At 36.6% G+C, this 21,350-nt stretch overlaps 3 protein-coding genes across 4 annotated transcripts in view; 1 reads left to right on the forward strand and 2 right to left on the reverse strand.

Moving 5' to 3' along the window:
- Window positions 1-2,362: 2,362 nt before the first annotated feature.
- LOC134801490 (mitochondrial import receptor subunit TOM40 homolog 1-like) lies at window positions 2,363-13,696 on the reverse strand. The gene is made up of 8 exons (XM_063774100.1): window positions 13,456-13,696; window positions 12,466-12,533; window positions 6,770-6,961; window positions 6,017-6,148; window positions 4,605-4,716; window positions 3,855-3,931; window positions 3,310-3,406; window positions 2,363-2,548 (listed from the first exon to the last, which is right to left on the reverse strand). The coding sequence occupies exons 1-8, from the start codon at window positions 13,583-13,585 to the stop codon at window positions 2,409-2,411; spliced, it is 948 nt and encodes a 315-aa protein (XP_063630170.1). The 5' UTR covers window positions 13,586-13,696; the 3' UTR covers window positions 2,363-2,408.
- Window positions 13,697-13,899: 203 nt separating this feature from the next.
- On the forward strand, window positions 13,900-14,705 carry LOC134801501 (STING ER exit protein). The gene has a single exon (XM_063774112.1). It carries the CDS (start codon window positions 14,038-14,040, stop codon window positions 14,683-14,685), a length of 648 nt encoding a protein of 215 aa, XP_063630182.1. The 5' UTR covers window positions 13,900-14,037; the 3' UTR covers window positions 14,686-14,705.
- A 2,860-nt stretch (window positions 14,706-17,565) lies between these two features.
- LOC134801445 (voltage-dependent calcium channel type D subunit alpha-1-like) overlaps window positions 17,566-21,350 on the reverse strand; it is a 133,003-nt gene continuing 129,218 nt past the window's right edge. For both annotated transcript variants that reach the window (XM_063774011.1, XM_063774010.1), the window contains exon 49: window positions 17,566-20,996. The gene's annotated coding sequence lies outside the window, so the exon portion shown is untranslated. The remainder of the gene's footprint in view (window positions 20,997-21,350) is intronic.

The raw sequence follows: 21,350 nt of genomic DNA on the forward strand, positions 1-21,350 counted from the left end.
CCATATCTTGAAAAGTGACCCTCGTATATGTAGTTGAGGACAAAACTACAAATGTGGCTTTCCATCAGAAAAGGGCCCCTGAGGGAAAGATCCTAATTGGGTCAAAAGCAAAACTGTGGTCACGTCTTTCCTGTAGACATACCCAAAATTGCTTTAAAGATTAATTTTCTTATTAAACCCTTATCGACATGAAAAGCTACGTCTTTTATTTGTATAAGTATGATAAAATCATTACCTACATGCCCACAAGCTGTTAACTGTCCACAGAAGAGAAAACTTACCAGTTTTGTATTTGAACCAATTAACATGTAGCATAAAGACCCTTCTCTGATGGATAGCCACAACTACAGATAGTCCAAGTACAATTGTGTTACTACACAGAAAAAGGATACTTTTCTTTCATAATTCTTTGAGCTACCACCCATTACCAAATATCCCTTTTAAATGCAACTGGATTTAAGGTATGAATGTAACAAAACACATACATGCATACCATACATACAATATATGGTGGAAAGGAAAATTCACGCATACATTCAATGTCCATAACAATAATGAATTAAAATTAATGATTCGAAATCATTTTATAATATACTGGTCTTTGTCTAAACTCGTCAGGATGATAGCAACATGAACAACATAGTAATACACATTACACATAAGATACTCGTAGTAAATGTATACTTGGTCAAGCAAATCTTGTCAGTAGCAAAAGGCGGCAAATTGAAAAAATCGCGGCTTAGCAACTGTTTTCGAATAATCCAAACTCGCGTGTCATCTGCAGTGATCGTACATTTTCCAGCATTTTTGGTGCAGCGGAGTGGTGTTAACGGAATTGGTATAAATAATTTAAACCCTAATGATTAATTACGTTAATATTAACCTTAATTTACCATTTTAGTTGAAATTATCTATACCAATTCCGTTAACACCACTCGCTGCACCAAAAATGCTGGAAAATGTACGATCACTGTTCATCTGTGTTTTATCTGTGCAATGTGGATCGTGAATGACAGCCATCTTGTTTGTTTACATTCTGAATCGTTGCTATTCCAAGAGAAATCTCTGCTGTCACCATTAAATACCAATATATTAAATAATGTTATGCATGAACTTAAGCAAAGTGAAGGTGCCTACAATGTACAATCATGCTCTTTGAGTCATACCCTACTTCCCTTCGCTGTACATTCAGTTTTCAGTTTACAGATATAGTTTTGCTTGACAGATATAGTTTAGTGAAACATTTGGTTGTGAGACGCATTATGTGCGTGTTCACTATGTGTGGACAAAATAGTTGCTGATCATAGTACTAGTATACCACCCATATCACTGTTTTTCTCTCTTGTGTATAAAGTAATGATAGCTATATAAAATAGGCTATGTGCACGATTATAACGACAATGAACTATCTCAGTGGTTGGTTCAATACTTTTACAGTACATCTAGTGCTACATTAGTACATAACGACACCAGATGCTATAATAAGCTCATTACGTAACTACGTCGAAATTTTAAAGGGCCATATGTACGGTAAAGCGTACGATACACGTCCGATATTCCCATTTTTCACAATTGTATCGTAAATAACTTTTAATGTTTTTAAATCGAAACTCAAGGTTTGCTAGCGTGCGATGGAGCGTAGTATATTAGGTGTTCGCAGGACTGATCGGATCAGAAACACGGAACTACGCTCCAGAACTAGAGTTGTGGATGTAGGCGTCAAGACCGCTAAGCTTAAGTGGGACTGGGCTGGACATGTCTGCCGTATGCACCCAGAAAGGTGGGCCAAAATGGTTACCCACGGAACACAATAGACGGTGCAGGCCGGAGTTCAGGCAGACCGAAAAGGAGATGGCGGGACGACTTGGACGCATTCTACCCCAAATGGTGGGAAAATGCCGATGACAGGGTCGAGTGGAGAAAACGAGGGAAGGCCTTTGCCCAGCAGTGGGACACCAAAATAGACTAGAGAAAAATAAAAAGTCATTCTCTCCTATTAGTCAAATACAATAGTAGCATAGTTAAAATTAGTTATTTACGATACAAGTGCGGAAAGTAGGAAATTCTCAACGAGTGGTGAGAAATTAAAACACGACATAAACCCTTGGTTCAACATCGTCACTACCCAACCGTTAGGTGGGTTTTCTGTTCTTCCCTACAAAACGGAAAAAACAAGTTATTGGCTACACGCGTAGCGCGCAGCTCGCGTTGGCAGCGAATACGTTTAAGAAGTGACCTAGGAGACACTTCAGAAATTTAATCCAGTTGACAGATTCCACATAGTATCAAAACTTTAAACAATCAAGTTTTACACGCTTAGCACATAGCCAATATTATAATAACAAGTACACCACATATGTACAGTATAGAAACATACCGCTTGACAGTGTGTGGGTATCTTTGGGTGTCTAACCGATGATGAGTCCGCAGCCGAACTTGAACTGTTGCTTGGCCTGGTTGGCCATCCCGGAGAGTGCAAACGTAAAGGGCAGGGGTTGGAGCTTCTTCTCGAGGACCGCTCCGATGTTCCAGTTTGAGTCTACCATTCCTGAAAAAAAAATATGTAGTTGTTAATTTTATTTTAAAGACATGTATCGGCTATGGAGGAGCTCCTCTCTGATGCAGGTATTATTTTCATAATAGTAAAAAAAAAATTCATAATTTCCCATTATTAAACATTTTATTTAATAATTTTCTAAATAATTTATACTTCTTAACTTTAATAAAAACGATTTAATCCAGCTATGCTATTTAATAAAGTAAAGAAGCCAAAGTATAAGATCGTTATGTTGGGCTAGAATACAATAAACTACTATATGTCTAGATTTTTCTAGGTTTATCCTAGTTTGGAGCCAGTCTAGAGAGGGTAGTAAAAAGCGTTCAGGTCTAACCCGGACACTTTTATCAGTGTCTGTCTTACTATTTAATTATAGAAAATTATTATGATGCCTTATAACAGCGGTCGGCAACCTTTCAGCAGCCAAGGGCCACATAGTAGTTAACGAAGTTGACGCGGGCCGCACTTTGTTAATATTTATCAGATATTGTCGTTTGTCAATATTACATACAAAATAGCCAGAGAGGCTCGCGGGCCGCAAGTGAGAGGTTCGCAGGCCGCAAGTGAGAGGTTCGCGGGCCGCCTGTTACCGACCGCTGCTTTAGAAGAAAACACGGTTTTGCTAAAACATTTTGTTCAGAGTTACGAGTAGCAATGTGGGTGAATGCAGTTCTATTTTAAAATGGCAGCTTCTCATGCCAGCGCACAACTGAATATAAAATAGGTACCTAAATTAAGAAGTTATTATTTACCTCTGAAGACGAGCTCCGCCTTGGGGATGGTGACCTGGTATCCGATGGTGCCGACGGACTCCATTCCTCGGAAAGACGTGTCCATCTCCGCTACCACCTGAAGTTACATATAAAAATGTATAGCAGATAAATGTGTATAGAAAAAGTAAATATGTTGATTTTTAAGGTTCCGAACCTCAAAAGGAAAAAACGGAACCCTTATAGGATCACTCGTGCGTCTGTCTGTCTGTCCGACCATTCCCCCCCTTTGTCTCCGAAACTACTAAGTCTAAAATTATGAAAAAAATACACAAAATAGTTCTTTACCTATAGATGTCAGGAAAACCTATTAGAAATGTGCAGTCAAGCGTGAGTCGGACTTAATTACTTCGTTTTTGATCCGACCCCTACGGGTTTTTTAAAGACATTGCATTCACGTTTCACATAAAAAAATACATTGTTAGAAATTGGGTAATGTACGGAACCCTTCGAACGCGAGTCCGATTCGCACTTGACCGGGTTTTTTTAAATGCTATTTTTGGCAAAAATGATTAAAAAAGCTATACCTGAAGTTGTTCACTAGCTTGCTTGAAGTAGCATAAATGGAAGCCAGCAGCCCCCAGCGTCGCTGACACCTCCGAATCTGAAATATAGCAAATTAAGAGTTATTTATGTAGCATTTTGGACTAGTGTTGTGAATAACGCTCATTTCGAGGCTTAATGATTCGAACCCTTAAAGCTCTCGAGGCTTAACGCCTCAAAGGCGGCAAATACGATTTCTTACGCGATTTCTATACGCTAAAAATAAATAAATACAATTCTCAAATATAGTCGACTCTTCAAGACTTACGAGTCTTGAGTCTTTAAGCCTAAAAATAAGCGTTATTCAAATCAAATCAAAATATACCTACTTTATTCATGTAGGCCTAGCAACAAGCTTTTATGAATTCCCAACACTGTTTTGGACGCGTATGACTGCAATGTATTAGAGATAATTTATTACCGGGGGCGAGATGTGGCTGACGTCATTACCAAATGGAGTTGGGCGGGACATATTACCAGGCAGAGTGACGGCAGGTGGACCAAAATGTTGACCTTTTTGGTGCTCGCTTTCGGATGAAAGAAGCGCCTGTGGCGTCCGCTGGCTTGTCGGGTGGATGAAATTCGGAAAATCGCGGGACATTTCTGGATGAGACTAGCCCCGGACCCGGCGTACAAGAAGAGAGGCCTATGCTCAGCAAGGGGCGACTGCAGGCAGTGCAGTGTGTGCGGTGTACTGTGTGCGGTGTGCTGTGTGCGGTGTGCAGTGTGCGTACCGTCCATGGTGTAGCGCGCGGCGCCGGAGGCGATGGCGACCTCGCCGCCCGCCACGCGCGCGCCCGACTGGTACACGAGCTCCGCGCCCAGCGCCAGCCGCCGCGTCACCGACTGAACACAACAAAATTATGTGCTTTTAACTTTTTTCGAGTAGGTGTGACCATAGACATTAATGGAAGTGGTAAAAGCAGTCGTAAAAAAAAACGGGGAAACGAATCTAGAACGCTTTCTAATATCCCTCCCTATCTCTAATTTGTTGGTAAATATTTATATTCCATTCCAAAATCTCACATAAATAAAACTCCAACATATTTGGAGTTGTTTAATTCCTATCTATTCTCAATCAAACAATATCAAAAACGATTTATTATTTGAGCTAAATATCAAAGTTAAAGAAAAAAAGATGCAAGATTTGATTACAGAACGACAACGGGAGAGGTGAAAGTAAAAACAGTACCCGGCGATAAAGATTGCACATCGGTCTTTAGAAAGGGAATATTGGAGACAACGAGAGAGAAAGAGACAACACTCTACGAAGCCGAAATTCCGATGTGCAATCTTTATCGCCAGGAACTGTAAAAGCTTGTAACAAAAAAATAATTAAAAAACCCATCGGCAGAATCCACTGTTTTTTAACATGAACTCTAAATACATCTTCTTACAGATAATTTTTGCATATACAGTAAAATGATCATCAGAAATCGTTAACAATCCGTGTGCACTCATTATATCATTGACGATCTAATTACATTCTCGGCATCGCCATTACAATAAAAGCTATTAAATCTAATTACATTCTCGGCATCGCCATTACAATAAAAGCTATTAAATCTAATTACATTCTCGGCATCGCCATTACAATAAAAGCTATTAAATCTAATTACATTCTCGGCATCACCATTACAATAAAAGCTATTAATAAAAACAAAGATTGTGTACAAAAGCATGCACAATCGAAATTGGACTCTAATGATAAAGATTTACAAAATACTTTAGCAGAAATGCGGTACATTTGTACCACATGTGGTCACACTTTTTCTGACGGCTTTTTAACCGCAGCCATATTGAGACCAACATATCTTTCTTGAATGAAAAGAGATTTTTCAAAGTTAACTATACTTTAAGAAGCAAGTATATCCACTTTAATTTCACTTCACTTGCTTTTTCCGCAAGGCTTGTAAGATAAGGTATTTAGCTGTCTCAAAATAGGCATGCGGGTAGGAAATAAATTCTATAGATGCTAGGCCACAGTATATTTACCTGGACGTAATGCCCAACAAAGACCAAGGAGCTTTCACTGAAGTCCGGCTTGCCGACCGCCATGGCGAGCATGTAGTCCGAGCCTTTATATTCCAGCCTTGTTTGGCAGCTTATATACTGTACAGTTATATACTGACACTGGTGTACATACCTGGAGGTAGTGTCCTACGAAGACCGAGGAGCTTTCACTGAAGTCCGGCTTGCCTACCGCCATAGCGAGCGTGTAGTCCGAGCCTTTGTATTCTAGCGTGCCTTGTGTGGCTGTCAGCTTGCATTCTTGAACCTGAAGAGACAAAACAGTTTGTTAGCATGAAAGTTGCCAATAATTTCCTAAAAAAAAGTGTTTTGTAAAGTAGTAAGAATAATAAACTTTATTTTAAGTAATAAATTAAACAAATTCTTGTAAGTTTTATCTTACATCATAACCATACATTTATCAAAGAAAGAAAAGGTTTACTTATTGAAAGTTTTAGAAAAAAAAGATAATTGAAATTTTGTAAATAAATTTACAAGCCATATGAAATTTGTATTTTCATTTCTGTAAAATATTTGTATTTATTTGGTAAAATTTATATGGACAGTAAGCTACAGAGATAACTGACCCCCCAGCAAACAAGTTTCTATTGCTAGTAACTTCTGCAGGTGCTATACATGACAGGCAGGGCTCGGAACCAGTTTTTTTAAAATCCCAAAATAGCCCAACATTTTTCATTATTTTATACTCTTTCCGTAGGACTGAATCATGTATTTAAGTAACGACTTCGTATTATTAGATTGAACCATCAAAAATTAAATAATAAACCAAAGAACGTAATAATACCGGTGTTTTTTGTATGAAGAAAAAACCGGTTCCGAGCCTTGATGACAGGTATTACAAACACACTTAATAGTATAGGTCTTTTACCTGAGCAGCTCCTTTAACCCTGATCTCCGGTGTGAGCTGATGAATAAGGTTAAAGTTGAGGTTCCCCGAGGGATCCACATCTCCGAGTAGCACTGGGAATGCCTCGGTTGGTGACAGCTGTTTCGTGCCGATGTATGTGGCGCCCAGCTTGTAGCCGTTCTGAGCTGTGCTCATTGTTAATGTGTGTGACATCTGAAATTCAAATAAAATTTGTATAAATAATGTAATGTTGTAATTTGTATAAAGTATAAATTAGATAAATCAATAAATATTAGGGGCAATGCTTACACTGACAAGAACGAAAATAACAATTAGACACTTTGGGTACTAGACAATGAGATATGTAATCAAACAGATAAATACTTAAAAATATCCATAACTCAGGAAGAAATACCTGCATTCTTGAAACAGCTAAAAGCTCTTACAACAAAAGCTGATGGCCCTGGGTTCAATCACAGTAGAAAAGTTCAATCCGCTAGAGGGCGCACAAGTGTAAACACCTCCTCGCAGTTGCTCACGAAAAAAACACGATTAAAAAATAGCTAGACAGACCAATTCTAGTAGAAATAAACATTAAAACAACCATGTGAACTTTATAAATATGTGCGTGATATAAAACCCGTGAAAAAACATTCAAACGAAGTGATTTCTAGTGAAATATGAATACACAATCTCGGACGTAACTGACAACTCGATTCAAATCACCTGTTCGGAAGCCGTCGACATCTATACCGAACGTACGAACATACACCCGAAGATCAACGGAAACCAACGAGTAGCACCGACGTAAAAGGTACACTAACCCATATACCCACACAACAAAAAATAAATAAACAAACTGAAACATGAACTGTCAAGCTTGTCCTGAGAAAATTAATCCAAGAACAGAACTCCTAAAATGCATAGGCTGCAACGATAATTATCATTATAGGTGCCTTAACATGACATCAGCTTATTACAGGAGTAATTACCAAGAACTTCAACGCGTTTGGAAATGCCCCTTATGTGCAAATGTAACGCGTAGAAAGAATGACGACACCCCCGTACGTAATTCATTCCTTGCACAGTTAGATAACACCACAATGTCAGTTGATGACACCTCAAATGACCAATGTTTGTCAGATGACTCTATAGTCCACCAAAACGAAACAGAGAACAAAACCCAAGTAATCCAACACACTATTCAAATTTCTTCAAATACCCCTCAAGCTCACGAAACCATCACATTACAACAAATAAGTGATTTGTTTGAAGCAAAACTAAAAAATAATAATAAGAGTATGTTAATTGAAATGAGAAAAATTATCCATACAGAAGTTAACAACACAATCTACCAAGTTAGACAAGAAATATCACGTGATATCCAAACAATTACGAGCCGCCAAAAGAAGTTTGAAGACGAAATAATCCACACCAACACCAAAATAGGAATACTAGAGGCTGAAAATTTAAGTCTCAAACAACAACTAGAAGCACTTAACAACAAATTTGATAAAATGGAAAGGTCCTCTACTGTTGACAACACTGATAAGACGCTAGTACTGTATGGGCTAGACGAATACGACTATGAAACTGAAGGCGACTTATGTAGACGCCTTAATAATATGTTTACTGAGCTACTAAATGTACAAATCAATGGATATATAGAAACAGTTTTTCGTTTGGGAAGAAGAGGCCAGCGACGACCACTACAGATCGAGCTGGTCAGCAAAAGGATGGCTAGACACGTACTTAAAAATGCACATATTTTTAATAGTTACGGCTACTCTATCTCTAAACTTCTTAACAACGACCAGATGCAACACAGGAAACTACTCCGAGATAACTTAGTCAAGGCTCGTCGAGAGGGTAACTACGCAATAATCAGAAACAACAGATTATATATTAATGGAAAGGAGTACATACCACCATCCACACCAGCCCCCGATAGTCCCGTTACTCATAAATCCACACTGAAATCCGGTACGATGACACCATGCACCAATGCGTCCATCACTTCTGAGGTTACACACCGACTAAGCACTTCAATAGAACATGAACTAACCGGCGGCAGCAGCACCGGCAACGGCGGCAACACCGGCGGCGGCGGCAGCACCGGCGACGGCCGCACCGGCATATCAACTAATACCTCGACGACACCACAAAATAGCACGTTTTTTCGATAGTAACTCTGAACGAGACACCAACACACTTACGGACGACTTAAAAAATCAATTTAAAATTATGTACCAGAACATGCAAAGTCTTTTCAACAAACAGGTTATCTTAGAAGCATTTTTGAGCAAACATCACAATAACTACAATGTACTATGCCTCACAGAGACGTGGCTATCTAAAGAAAAACAACAATTAATTCACTTTAGCAATTACGTCATCGCGTCGTCATTCAATAGGACTAACTACACGGGAGGCGGTTGTTGCATACTGTTGCGCGATCAAATAGAATTTACCGAACGTAAGGATATCGTGGACATGTCCATCGAATATGTTATTGAAATCTCAGCCATAGATTTAAGTAAACTAAATATTTTGATTATTGTTATTTACTGGAATAGTAGAGAGGCCGAAATCTTTTTTAAACAGCTGTCACGGGTATTAGATGTCTTATCAAAAAAAGACCAGGGCAAAAAAATTATAATTGGCGGGGATTTTAACTTAGATATACTGCAAAATACTAACCAATCAAGACGCCTTATCGATCATATGCTAGAATACCATTTTACTCAACATATTAAATTCCCAACCCGAGTTACGAACACTACGTCCACGTGCTTAGATCTGATTTTCACGAACTTCACTGATACCATACTGAAAACTGATGTATGCGACCTAGGATTTTCTGACCATAAAAGTACTGAAATAAGCATCCACATACGTAGACAACAAAGGGATAATAGCTCTTTCAAAATAAGTAAAAGACTATTTACTGAGGAAAACATCCAAGCTTTCAAAATAAAACTACAAGATATAGACTGGAACAAACTTATTAATCCGAATCATGACATTAACCAAAATTATAAAATATTCAACGACACCCTAATAAATATCCTTAACAACTGCATTCCTATTGAACAAGTCAAGGTCAACACACGTTTTAAAAAACCCTGGCTCACGAAGGGTATAAAAATCTCATGCCGAACAAAAAGGCACTTAAAAATTTTAGTTACACAAACAAAAAATGATATACTAACTCGACATTATAAACAATATGAAAAACTGCTTAAAAAAGCCATAACCGCATCTAAGAAAATACAATACACCAAAAAAATACGAAAGTCCGATAACGTAGTAAAAGCCATGTGGCAATTAATAAAAGAGCGCACGAACAAAATTCAAACACGCACTCGACAAAATATAGAACTAGCGATCCATAATAAACTTACGTCCGATCCTAAAACTGTATCGAATAACTTCAACACATTTTTTGCGACCGTGGGCTCGGCCAACGGAGGCAACCCACCGCGCGGCCGGCCTGTAGTTCTACCCACTGTAAACACATTTTATTTGACCCCGGTATACCCGAAAGAAATTAAATCAATAATAATGAAACTAAAAAATAAAGTAAGTCATGGAATAGACGAGCTGCCACCAATTATTTTCAAACAATGTATAGAGGAACTAACTTTCCCTTTATACTTTTTAATAAACCAATCTTTTAATACAGGAATATTTCCGGACCTTCTAAAAAAATCTTTAATTAAGCCAATACATAAAAAAGGTTCCAAAACTGACCCTAATAATTACCGCCCAGTGGCTCTCCTACCAACGACCTCAAAGATATTCGAATCCGCAATGAATAAACGCTTGTACTCTTTTTGCGAAAAATATAACATCTTCGATGACGCGCAAAACGGCTTCAGAAAAAACCGATCTACGACTTTAGCAGTATATAAATACATCCAAGATATATTAACCACACTAAATGATAAAAAATACGCTATCGGAATATTGCTAGATATGTCCAAGGCCTATGACATGGTCCAACATGATATACTCTTAAATAAACTTTGGGGAATAGGGGTGAGGGGAATCACACACAAATGGTTCGTTTCTTACCTAAAAAATAGACAACAATATGTAGAAATTGAAAATGTTGACTTGACAACAAGACAAATTAAACGCATTCGATCTGACGTACACTATATGACCCATTCCATCCCCCAGGGTGGAGTACTCGCATGTTTGTTATTCTTAATATATATTAATGACATTCCAAAGTCTATAAAAAACGACTATACTTGCGTTCTCTTCGCAGACGACGTATCTCTCCTTACTTCATGCAAAGACAGTACGAGCATCGACAATGAAATAAACCTAACGCTAACTTCGTTGATAGAATGGATGGAAGACCACAATCTAAAATTAAACATATCCAAAACCAAAATCATTCAATTTAGGCCGCATCAAAAAGACCCCCTAGACATCAAAGTAACGCTTAACGGCATGGACTTGGAATGCACAGAGACAGCAACACTGTTAGGGTTTGATATCGATACTAATATAAATTGGAAAAAGCATATTGCCACATTAAAAACAAAATTGTCATCTTTTATTTATGCATTGAAAGAGCTTAAGAGAACGACGGATTTTCAGTCCGCGCTTACCGCATACTATGCGTACGCCTACTCGTGGCTTAAGTATGGTATAATACTATGGGGAAATAGTACAGATGTGAAAGATTTATTTATACTTCAAAAAAAATGTATTAGAGTATTAGCTAATATTTACTGCCCAGAAAGCTGCTTAGGGTATTTTAGGGAATATAAACTTCTCACGCTGACCTCTATATATATCTTGGAGATGGGTAAATTTGTTAGAGAAAACTCAAACCTATTTACCTGTATCGAAGATCAACCGCGACGATATGAATCCCGATTTAAAAATAACCTGGTAGCAATAACAGGCTCTAAATTAAAATTATACAGCTCAAGCCCGTACGCCATGGCCATAAAAGTGTACAACAGAATAGATGACAGTATAAAAGCAGAAAAATGTAACAAAACCTTTTTGACTAGACTTAAAACTTATTTGATTGACAAATGCTACTACAATTTAGAAGATTTTTTTACTGACCAGTCTCTTTAGCAACACCACTAATTTTGTGCACTAATTTTAAATTCGGACATTATCTGTATACTTACAAACCTTACTAGTTTAAATTGAATCAATTTGTTGACATATTGCATTTAAATATTAATCCACTTTTACTGCATTAAATCTACATTCTCATTATTTTTATACTCATTAACTTGACATCACTTAATAATTAATTCGTTGCCTATTTGTATTGAATACACATACTGACAATTAACTGATTCAATTCGACTTTCATATAAAAACTTGACTTACTTTCATATTATACACATAGATTTAAGATTAGATCCTAAGCATGTAATATTGCTATGCCCTCACAGGGTCCATGTGGAACTACCCAGACATTGTAATATCTATAGAAATACCATGGTTGCAATAAATAAATATGATATGATATGATATGATATGAAAATGTTCTATTCTATTACTATACCAAGGACCCCAAGGTGACTTTCTAGGTACTCTTAATGTGATTGAACCCAGTGCCATCAGATTTTTAGGCATACACACTAACAAGAAGGCTAAGTGGCTGTCTTATAGGTATATTTTTATTTTTTTTATATATTTCTTCTCAAGCAGAAAAATACAAAATAAAGTTTTACCTGGAAGTGGTTAGATATTCCCTTGTTGACCATTAATTTACCACCTTCAAAATTTACTGGCATTACATCTGAAAAATGGAATATCAATATCAGCATTGTTTGTGATGGGGTTTTAAATAATAATTAATATAGAAGTAATTGGTTATTGTGTGGCTGAACTGCTGCTGGTAAAGTTGGTTCTTATTGGATCCTAATCATGAACATTTACAATGTGCTAGTCCAGCGGTCAGCAACCTTTCAGCAGCCAAGGGCCACATAGTAGTTAACGAAGTTGACGCGGGCCGCACTTTGGTAATATTGATGACTTTATCAGACATTGTTGTTTGTCAATATTACATACAAAATAGCCAGGGATGCCCACAGGTTGCCTGTTGCCGACTAGCACATTAAGTGTAGTTTTCTTGTCTCTGTCTGCCTTATTTGATGGATGGTAAAAAAAAATATTTTGTTGTTTTACATGGTCTGATTATAACTGATAATAATTTTTTTTGTGATTTTTTAATTACTAATATGAGTGTTGCTACTCAATTGAGAATTCAAGGTCACTATTTAAATAATATTATCGTCCAGCATCTTAAAACATTTAATTAAATTTACATATGGAATCTTCTACTTCAAGCGCAACACTTTTAGAAGTGCCATCAAGATATAAAAAGGGTTCAGCTTGCATAAATCAGTTCTTATCAGTGAGTAAACAGAAAATTGGGTCGGGACACAGCTCACTTCAAGTACCACACTTTACTTACAAAATTAACGCAGAATAGCTTTCTACTTTAATTAACTAGCCTTGCATGATTAGATACAAGTATTAATTTAAATAATTGACTAATATTACATCACAAGATAACCAAACTTTTGAAGACAGCTCAAGTTATGTTTACCGGCTTTTTCTGACTGAACAGAAAACAACAATATTCCCGTAAGATGCGAATACCTTTGGTTATCATTTCTGATCACGTATATACTAATATTTCCACCCACACAACTCACCTTTGGTTTTTTTGTGCAACTCATCCAATGTCCCTGGATTTTCACGTTTATCTGCATTCTCTAAATTGTTAATGTCCGTGGGTGTTAGTCCGGAATTGTAGACGCGATATCTGCTTGCTATAGCACCCATTTTATTGAGGAATTTAATATACTTTCCCTAAATTCCTCAGAAATCGATGAACATGTGCAGTGAAACACAATTCTGTCGAATAAAAGACAATCGCAGCAGTGTGAAGTTGACAGTACACATGTACCAACATAACAGGTAACCATAAACAAACTAATTTCGTTTTTTACCGACTGTCAGGCTGTTTCAGATACTTTTAAAACTACTCAAAAAATAAAGGTTTATGAAAAGTGGTAGTACTGGCAACACGAGTTAAAAAAAGTATTTGTCACTGTCAGTTTGACATTGACTAATTAGATCAAAGAGCAGTGTTGCAGTGATTTTGGAAAATTAGAATTGATATTTCTATTAAAATTGGCTAACAAACAACAAGCTCTGTAATTTAGAGAAGAAACGACAGTACAATCTTTTTACGACTCCAATTACTGCGCTACACTCCGTTTTCAATCTTCACAATGCCGAAAGTAGTGTCTCGTAGCATCGTCTGTTCAGACACGAAAGATCAAGAAGAATACAACGAGACCAAGCCACTGCACATCTACTACTGCATATGCGGCCAGATGTCCCTGATTTTAGACTGCACTATCGACCGATTGCCGCTGCGGCCGACGGACGGAGCGCGCGTGATAGACGGCTCCAAACACGCCCATAAAATCACTTCAGACCCCGATGAGACAGTTTATTTGAAGCGTGAAAAGGGTATCGAGAGGCAATATAGGTTAAAATGCAAGAAATGCGCGATTCCTATCTACTACAAGGCGGATCAAGACAGCAATGTTGTTTTCATAATGAGAGGAGCCTTAGTACAAACTGCAGGTGAAAACAACGTTACAGATATGTACAAGCAAGTAGCGTTAACGCAGCCTAAGAAAATTATGGTTACTAAACACACTAAGAATATGGGCAAGTTTAGTTCGGTGACTGTTTCGACGATAGATGAGGAAGAGGATGAAATTGAAGCGAGAGAGGTAGCAGACAGCTACGCTAACAATGCAAGGATTATTGAGAAACAGTTGGAGAGGAAGGGCATGAATAAGAGACAGGCGGAGGCTCCCGTGCAGGTCCAGGAGAAGAGGGTCCGGGGGACTTTGATTGATAAATAAATTTTGATATAAATGACTGACTATTGAATTTTAATTTTAAACTTCAATTTACATTTATTTTCTTTCTAAATGTTGTTCCGACTGTCTCTGTGTTGTGGAAATGTAAATTTAAATCCATAACAGCAAACATATATTTCAAGTTATGTAATTTTACTGCCAAATTATGCAATATTTAATCTGCTTAAAAACATTGTTCGCGGAACACTTATTTACAATAAGAATCAGTTGCCTGTAAATACATTAAAACAAATTAATAGCATCCATTTTTTTATTAAATGAAAACAATTTTACAATGTTCATTTTAAACAATAAATATAATAATGTTTAAATATTAATATGACTGACGGAATAAATATACCTTTCACTTACGTTATCTATTTACAACAATTATGTACAATCAGATGTACTAGCCAATCTGTACTAAGATATAAAAATGTACTTAATTAAGAAGACAAATTGTTCAAATTCTGAAATTTCTATTTTGTACATTATTTACATATTTTTGTATACTTTTCGCAAAATGTGGCTTAAGTTCCTGTTGGAAAGAACAAATAAATAGAGATTATTTTTCCGACTTCTGAGGATCAAAAATGTAGGAGTTGACTAAAAATGTATGACCAACTAATAAAAAATCTATTTATCCAATCCAGCTTAACAAAACATGTTTTACTTGTAATTCACAATGAAAAGCTGCAAAACATTGGTGACAGTTTATGAAAAGCCAGAGAGAGTCACATTAATAGTAAAGACTCCTCATCATAATATGATATCATAGATTAAATCTAACAGAGACCTTCAAAGTTTTCGTTACTGGCTTTTTTATCCACTGTAAGAAAATGTCAATACAGTAGGTAGATAAAAGTAAATCAGGTACATTCACCGGCAATAATATGTTACACAAAAAAGGCCGCAAAAATATCTGACAAGAGCTTATTTGTAGAGCGATAAGAGCGTGTCACATATTTTTGCGGCCTACGAAGAGTAACATATTATTACAGGTGACTGTACATGTACATGAAAGACCATCAAAATTATGTCATACATTTTTAGGGTTCCGTACCCAAAGGGTAAAACGAGACCCTATTACTAAGACTTCGCTGTCCGTCCGTCCGTCCGTCCGTCCGTCCGTCTGTCACCAGGCTTATCTCACGAACCGTGATAGCTAGACAGTTGAAATGTTCACAGATGATGTATTTCTGTTGCCGCTATAACAACAAATACTAAAAACAGAATAAAATAAAGATTTAAATGGGGCTCCCATACAACAAACGTGATTTTTGACCAAAGTTAAGCAACGTCGGGAGTGGTCAGTATTTGGATGGGTGACCGTTTTTTTTTTTGCATTATGGTACGGAACCCTTCGTGCGCGAGTCCGACTCGCACTTGCCCGGTTTTAATTTTTTAGTATTATTTTACTCAATGTTGTGTCACAACAATGTATTCAAATTGAAACTATTCTTAACCAATAAAAATATTTAATATTTTTACATCTCTAATAAACTTTAATAGGGTAATTCGCCGGTAACTGGCCATTGGCCAATAACTGGCCACCCGAAACTAAATATGAATTCCATTCACTTATGAACAGAATTCATTTTAGTATAAGGTTTCAATAACTGGCCAGCATTCAATAACTTCACCTTATACTAAAATGAATTCCATTGGCCAATAACTGGCCACCCGAAACTAAAAATGAATTCCATTCACTTATGAACAGAATTCATTTTAGTATAAGGTTTCAATAACTGGCCAGCATTCAATAACTTCACCTTATACTAAAATGAATTCTGTTTATAGGTGAATATAATTCATTTTTAGTTTGGGGTGGCCAGTTACTAACAAGTGGCCAGTTACTGGTGAATTACCTAGCATAGAATAAACAGACGAATATACACAACAAGGAATAACAAAACATTTAGGATATACATACAAGTAAATCACAAAGAATAAATATCAAGAGTATTAAATGGGCACCATTTTTAAAGAAGACAATATTAAAAAAAGTTAAATTGGCATCTGCTCCTAACTTCACATTAACACAAAGGAAATAACTAACAATCAATGAATGTGAAAGTTAGCAACAAAATAGAAAATATGTACTTTGGATTTTTCAAATGCAAGTAATGCAACAGTATAATAGATTTCTCAGAATCAGGAAATGGCAGTTGGCACTTATAAAGATAGGGAAGCATAGAATTGTGCGGTTTCATTCCATAGTAGGCGAGAAAAGAATAATAGAATCGTTCCAATAATCTTGTACTAGATGGCGTTACTAAGTAATAGTAAGTTACTACTTACTACTTAGTTGTTAGTTGTTGCACTTGCTACTGCAAGTGCGCCATCTGTGGACTGTTCGAGTACAACTATTTGAAAATTATTAGAGATGCAACGGATAGTTGTTTGGCCGGATACCGGATATTGGATATTCGGCCTGAACATCGGCCGAATATTCGGTACCCGGCCGCCAAATATTCGGCCGGCGGAACTATACCTACATTTCGGTTATTCAGGTGCGCATTGTGCAGGTTTTGACCTGTTTCGTAGTGGACGTTCGCGCGGACTCATTTCTAGGTTCGAAATGAGTGCGTGTGCAAGTGAGTGGAATGTCTAAATAGTTTTAAAATAATAAACATTTACGATTATAACCGTGACTGTTTTTTATTCCAATTTTGTTTACTCCGAAATCAAGCAATGTTACTATCCGGTATCCCGCCGGATAGTAGGCCACTATCCGGTATCCGGCCGGATGTTAAAATCATGGCCGGATACCGGATGGTAACCGAATATCCGGTGCATCTCTAAAAATTATCTAAAGTCGTTTCTTGTTTTGTCTATCTTTTCTCTTTGGGCATAACGAAAACGTCGGTTTATTTAATTACCATTATATTGTTATTTTCTTATGTCTACGGAATGTTGTTCATTTGAAGAGATGAGAGCTAAACTACGTCATTTATTCGATTACTTAAAAGGGCACTTCCTAGGGGTCCTTACAAGGCTAAATTGTAAAATTTGACACGGTAAATAAAACGAAATGATTACATGATTCATAACACCTATGTTGTAGCTTTGACTTACGTTGGAATCTGAATTATGTAGTTTCCTCGTGGCTTCAAAAAAGATCTGCGTATGTTATATTTTGGTTACCTATGTAAGCATGTAATTTTGCCGTCTGAATAAGTTGACTTTAATTTTAAATAGCAACTGAATTTATTTTCATAGTCATTTACAGAATAATAACTACTTGTTTTTGTTTTGTTGGTCAAATATTTTACACATAATAAAATTACACGTTAAAGGTAGTACACACTGTCTGTACACACACTTTAAACATAATTTAGTATATTTTGAGTTCACGTAGTAAAGGAGGCATTGAGGTTTTAGGATTTTAGGTATACCGAAAAAGATTTAGAAGTTATACAATTTTGCTTTAAAATTTGTAGTGTAGGTATGTTAGGTAAGGTAAAACGTGGTCTAAATATTATTTTCAACTTCATTTGTAAGCTCGACTGAACTGTTGATAAATAATACGCTAATTGTAAACACTATAAAAACTGCATTTTGATTTCCAGTTTATCGATGTAGCGATTTGTGTGCAGCGCCATCTTTTAGTGACAATTATGAAACTTCATTGGTATTGAAATGCGGTAGTCAAATGTAAAGGTTATTCGTGAGTTTTATGGATGTTAGTTGGTCCATTAAAATGATCGGTTAGACTAAGCTTAGATAAGGCTAGGTTAGGGCTTGAAAATACAAATAATTTCTGCGTAAGGAAAATTGTTTTTTTTTTTGAAGTTTGCAAAGGATTGAGCCAAGTTCTGAAATACATGTTCTCCAATATAAAATCTCAGTCATCGCTAACTCTAAAATCTCTACGGAAAATTGTGTTTCTCTACAGTTTTAGACATATTATCAGTTCAACGATTTCCTGATCGGGTATTGTCAGACGGGTAATATGGAAATACGGATTATAGACCTTTGGAAGATGGTTTGATTTTTCGGGTTACAGACATACCTATAATTCTTACCGTAACTCATTAATAAAACGGAAAGAAACAGAGGGTAGTTTACTACCGTTGTAATTAGATGATTGCTATTACATGTACTTATTTGTTTATAAAAAATCTGTAGAAATAATAATAAGTTCTATACCTAATTATTTTATTTGTTTATAAAATGCTATTAATACTATATTGTTACATTGACATTATTTATAAGTAAAAGTCCCATCTATTGCGATTGGGATCTTTGTCTTGGTAAAAATAAATAAGAAACCAGAACGTATACAGCGATATTTGATATAATAATGGGAAATGGATAGGAACAATTTCCAACTGAATTTTATCAGATATCTGTGACTTTCAAGCCTTCTTATTTTATTTCGAGGAACCCTCTACAACCTAGCTCATTCTATCCGGACTTACTCAAACACTCAAATAATGTTGATCAAAATCGGTCCAGCCCTTTAGAAGTTACTGACTCGTCCCTGCCCCTTAGTAATCAAAGTTACTTCAGACACGTGAGACACGTCACTTGTATGAGTGCGCGGTATGGGGGCGTAGCCCAGATGACAATCTTTCATGGAAAAACGTCAAGAAAAAGAAAAAGTATACCTATACATATAAGTTTTTTTAATGTCATTTAAATCACGCCTTAGACTGATTTGTAAGTGGTATGTATGATTATTTATAATAAATAAATAATAATAAAGTTTCGATTGGCATTTCCTATCAAACATTGTCATCTTGCTAGCCCCTCTGCTCATTTATATTTTCTTAAATATTTACTACCTACTTTATATTAATGTAATCTGATATAACAACGGATCAAATTATACAATGAACAAATGTCTTCACGATTAGGTTGATGAATTGTGCGTTTTGCTTGGCCGTTTTCTTCCAAGCACCCAAACACAAAGGTCTAAATAATGCCATAAACACTTACCACGATACTGAAAGTTATTTTTGTCAATAGGTATACATATGTGTACCGACGAAATCACACACCTATATGACATATAGGTATGTATGATATTGATATATCTATATCATTTTCATATAACTGTAAAACTACACATCTAGAAAAATTACATTTTTTTCTAATACATAAGGTAAACGAAAGTATCTCTTAATATTGTTTTAGAGACAATTTTCTCTCTCTGTATTATGTTTTAAATCTAAACAAAGGGCCAATAGTACCAGCACAACTGCCCGTTACTTCTTTTTTAATTGATATCCGCCTGATGGGAAGCGGTGACCGTCGCCCGTGGACATAAGCAACTGTTTCATCTATTTCCCTCATACTATAGTAAAAAGGCAGAATTTTCTTGCCTTACCTATGTAATTAGGTAGGGTAGGCGATAGGTAATCGCCTCGCCACAAACTTGCAGGCTGTTTGCTACTTCCACAGTATTATAAAGATGGGTTAATTTTTAGAGGTACCTAGAACTATATTTCAAATTACGGATCCACTCCTGAAGTTGAAATTATTATTTGGCCCTTTCTAAACATTACAACGTCTAAATTTTACCAAATACATTACATTACATCTACTAATCTCACTTTTTCATCTGCCGTACACAGAAGTTAATAAAATAGGAAGTCTAGTATGCTTAATGCATAGAAGACCAATGTACCAACAAAGGTGTATGTACAGCCAACGAAGGTAGGCATCTAAGAAAAGATGCTAATAGACATTTTAATTAGCGACAAATAAATATTGAAGAGGAGGTTATCTATTTTGGTTGTAGATGGCGTTACATTAGCAAGATTTCAGTTACATATTTTGTAAGGCACTTTGACCTCAGCTTTTATTCCAATCCCATCTGCATTAGGTAAATCTCTCAGAGAGCACACTAGATCACGATATGACGTTAATAGGTCTATATTAGCCATACAAAATTTACGCTAAGTGGTGCCATCTATGCCAACGACAAGGAACGTGAGTTTGTGTAGTACTCTTATTTATTGCTCCTTGACCCGAACACAACTTACTGTCTTAGAACGTAGCCTTAGAGCATAGTCCTGTGTTTCCAAGCACTTTCCCCTATGTAGAATTAGTCTTCATTTAGAAGTTTTAATTACCTACTTTATAAGTCCAAGGACTTACTCGTACAATCAGAGAGCAATTGACAAGTAACAATGTTTCGCATTGACATGGAGCTAAATTCAATAAGGATTTACAAACGTTGTCGGTACAATCGATAAAGACACAGATATTTATTAAAAGCAGAACTATATTGCTGCCTCAATCTAACTATATTGCGATGATAAATTGGTGGTAAAAATCATCGGCCCCTAATCCTAAAGTAGAAACTATTCCCCGATTCTGGCCCCACCTCTCAGTGGTCACCGATCCTGACCCCAGGGCCGATCCACCGGCCCCGGTGAACCTACAAAAAAAAAAAAAAAAAAAAAGCCCCCCATTTGAATTGATTGCGCTAGGTCTCAGCAGTGCCCGGCGCCTCCTTCAGGTACTTACGAAATACGCTAATTAAACAATACACCTTGCTCACCACGGTAACAATAGGCTTATCGACCCTTTTCTATTGTTCGATCTCGACTCGGGCGCGTTATTGTGTTACCGAGAATACTACCTGGACCCTTCACCCACCGACGTCTTCATTCATGCCTTCTTTATGTGTGTTTTATACTGTAGGTGTTTGTGAT

This window comes from Cydia splendana, chromosome 22 (assembly GCF_910591565.1).
Source record: "Cydia splendana chromosome 22, ilCydSple1.2, whole genome shotgun sequence".
In the NCBI taxonomy this organism is placed as follows: domain Eukaryota; kingdom Metazoa; phylum Arthropoda; class Insecta; order Lepidoptera; family Tortricidae; genus Cydia; species Cydia splendana.

Bases quoted from the DNA above. Each gene is read 5' to 3' on its own strand.
- LOC134801490 (XM_063774100.1), bottom strand. From the start codon at position 13,585: ATGGGTGCTATAGCAAGCAGATATCGCGTCTACAATTCCGGACTAACA. The intron at 12,534-13,455 runs GTGAGTTGTGTG...TCCATTTTTCAG, and splicing joins GTTGCACAAAAAAACCAAAG to ATGTAATGCCAGTAAATTTT. The intron at 4,717-6,016 runs GTATGTACACCA...TGTTGTGTTCAG, and splicing joins TCGTAGGACACTACCTCCAG to TCGGTGACGCGGCGGCTGGC.
- LOC134801501 (XM_063774112.1), top strand. From the start codon at position 14,038: ATGCCGAAAGTAGTGTCTCGTAGCATCGTCTGTTCAGACACGAAAGAT.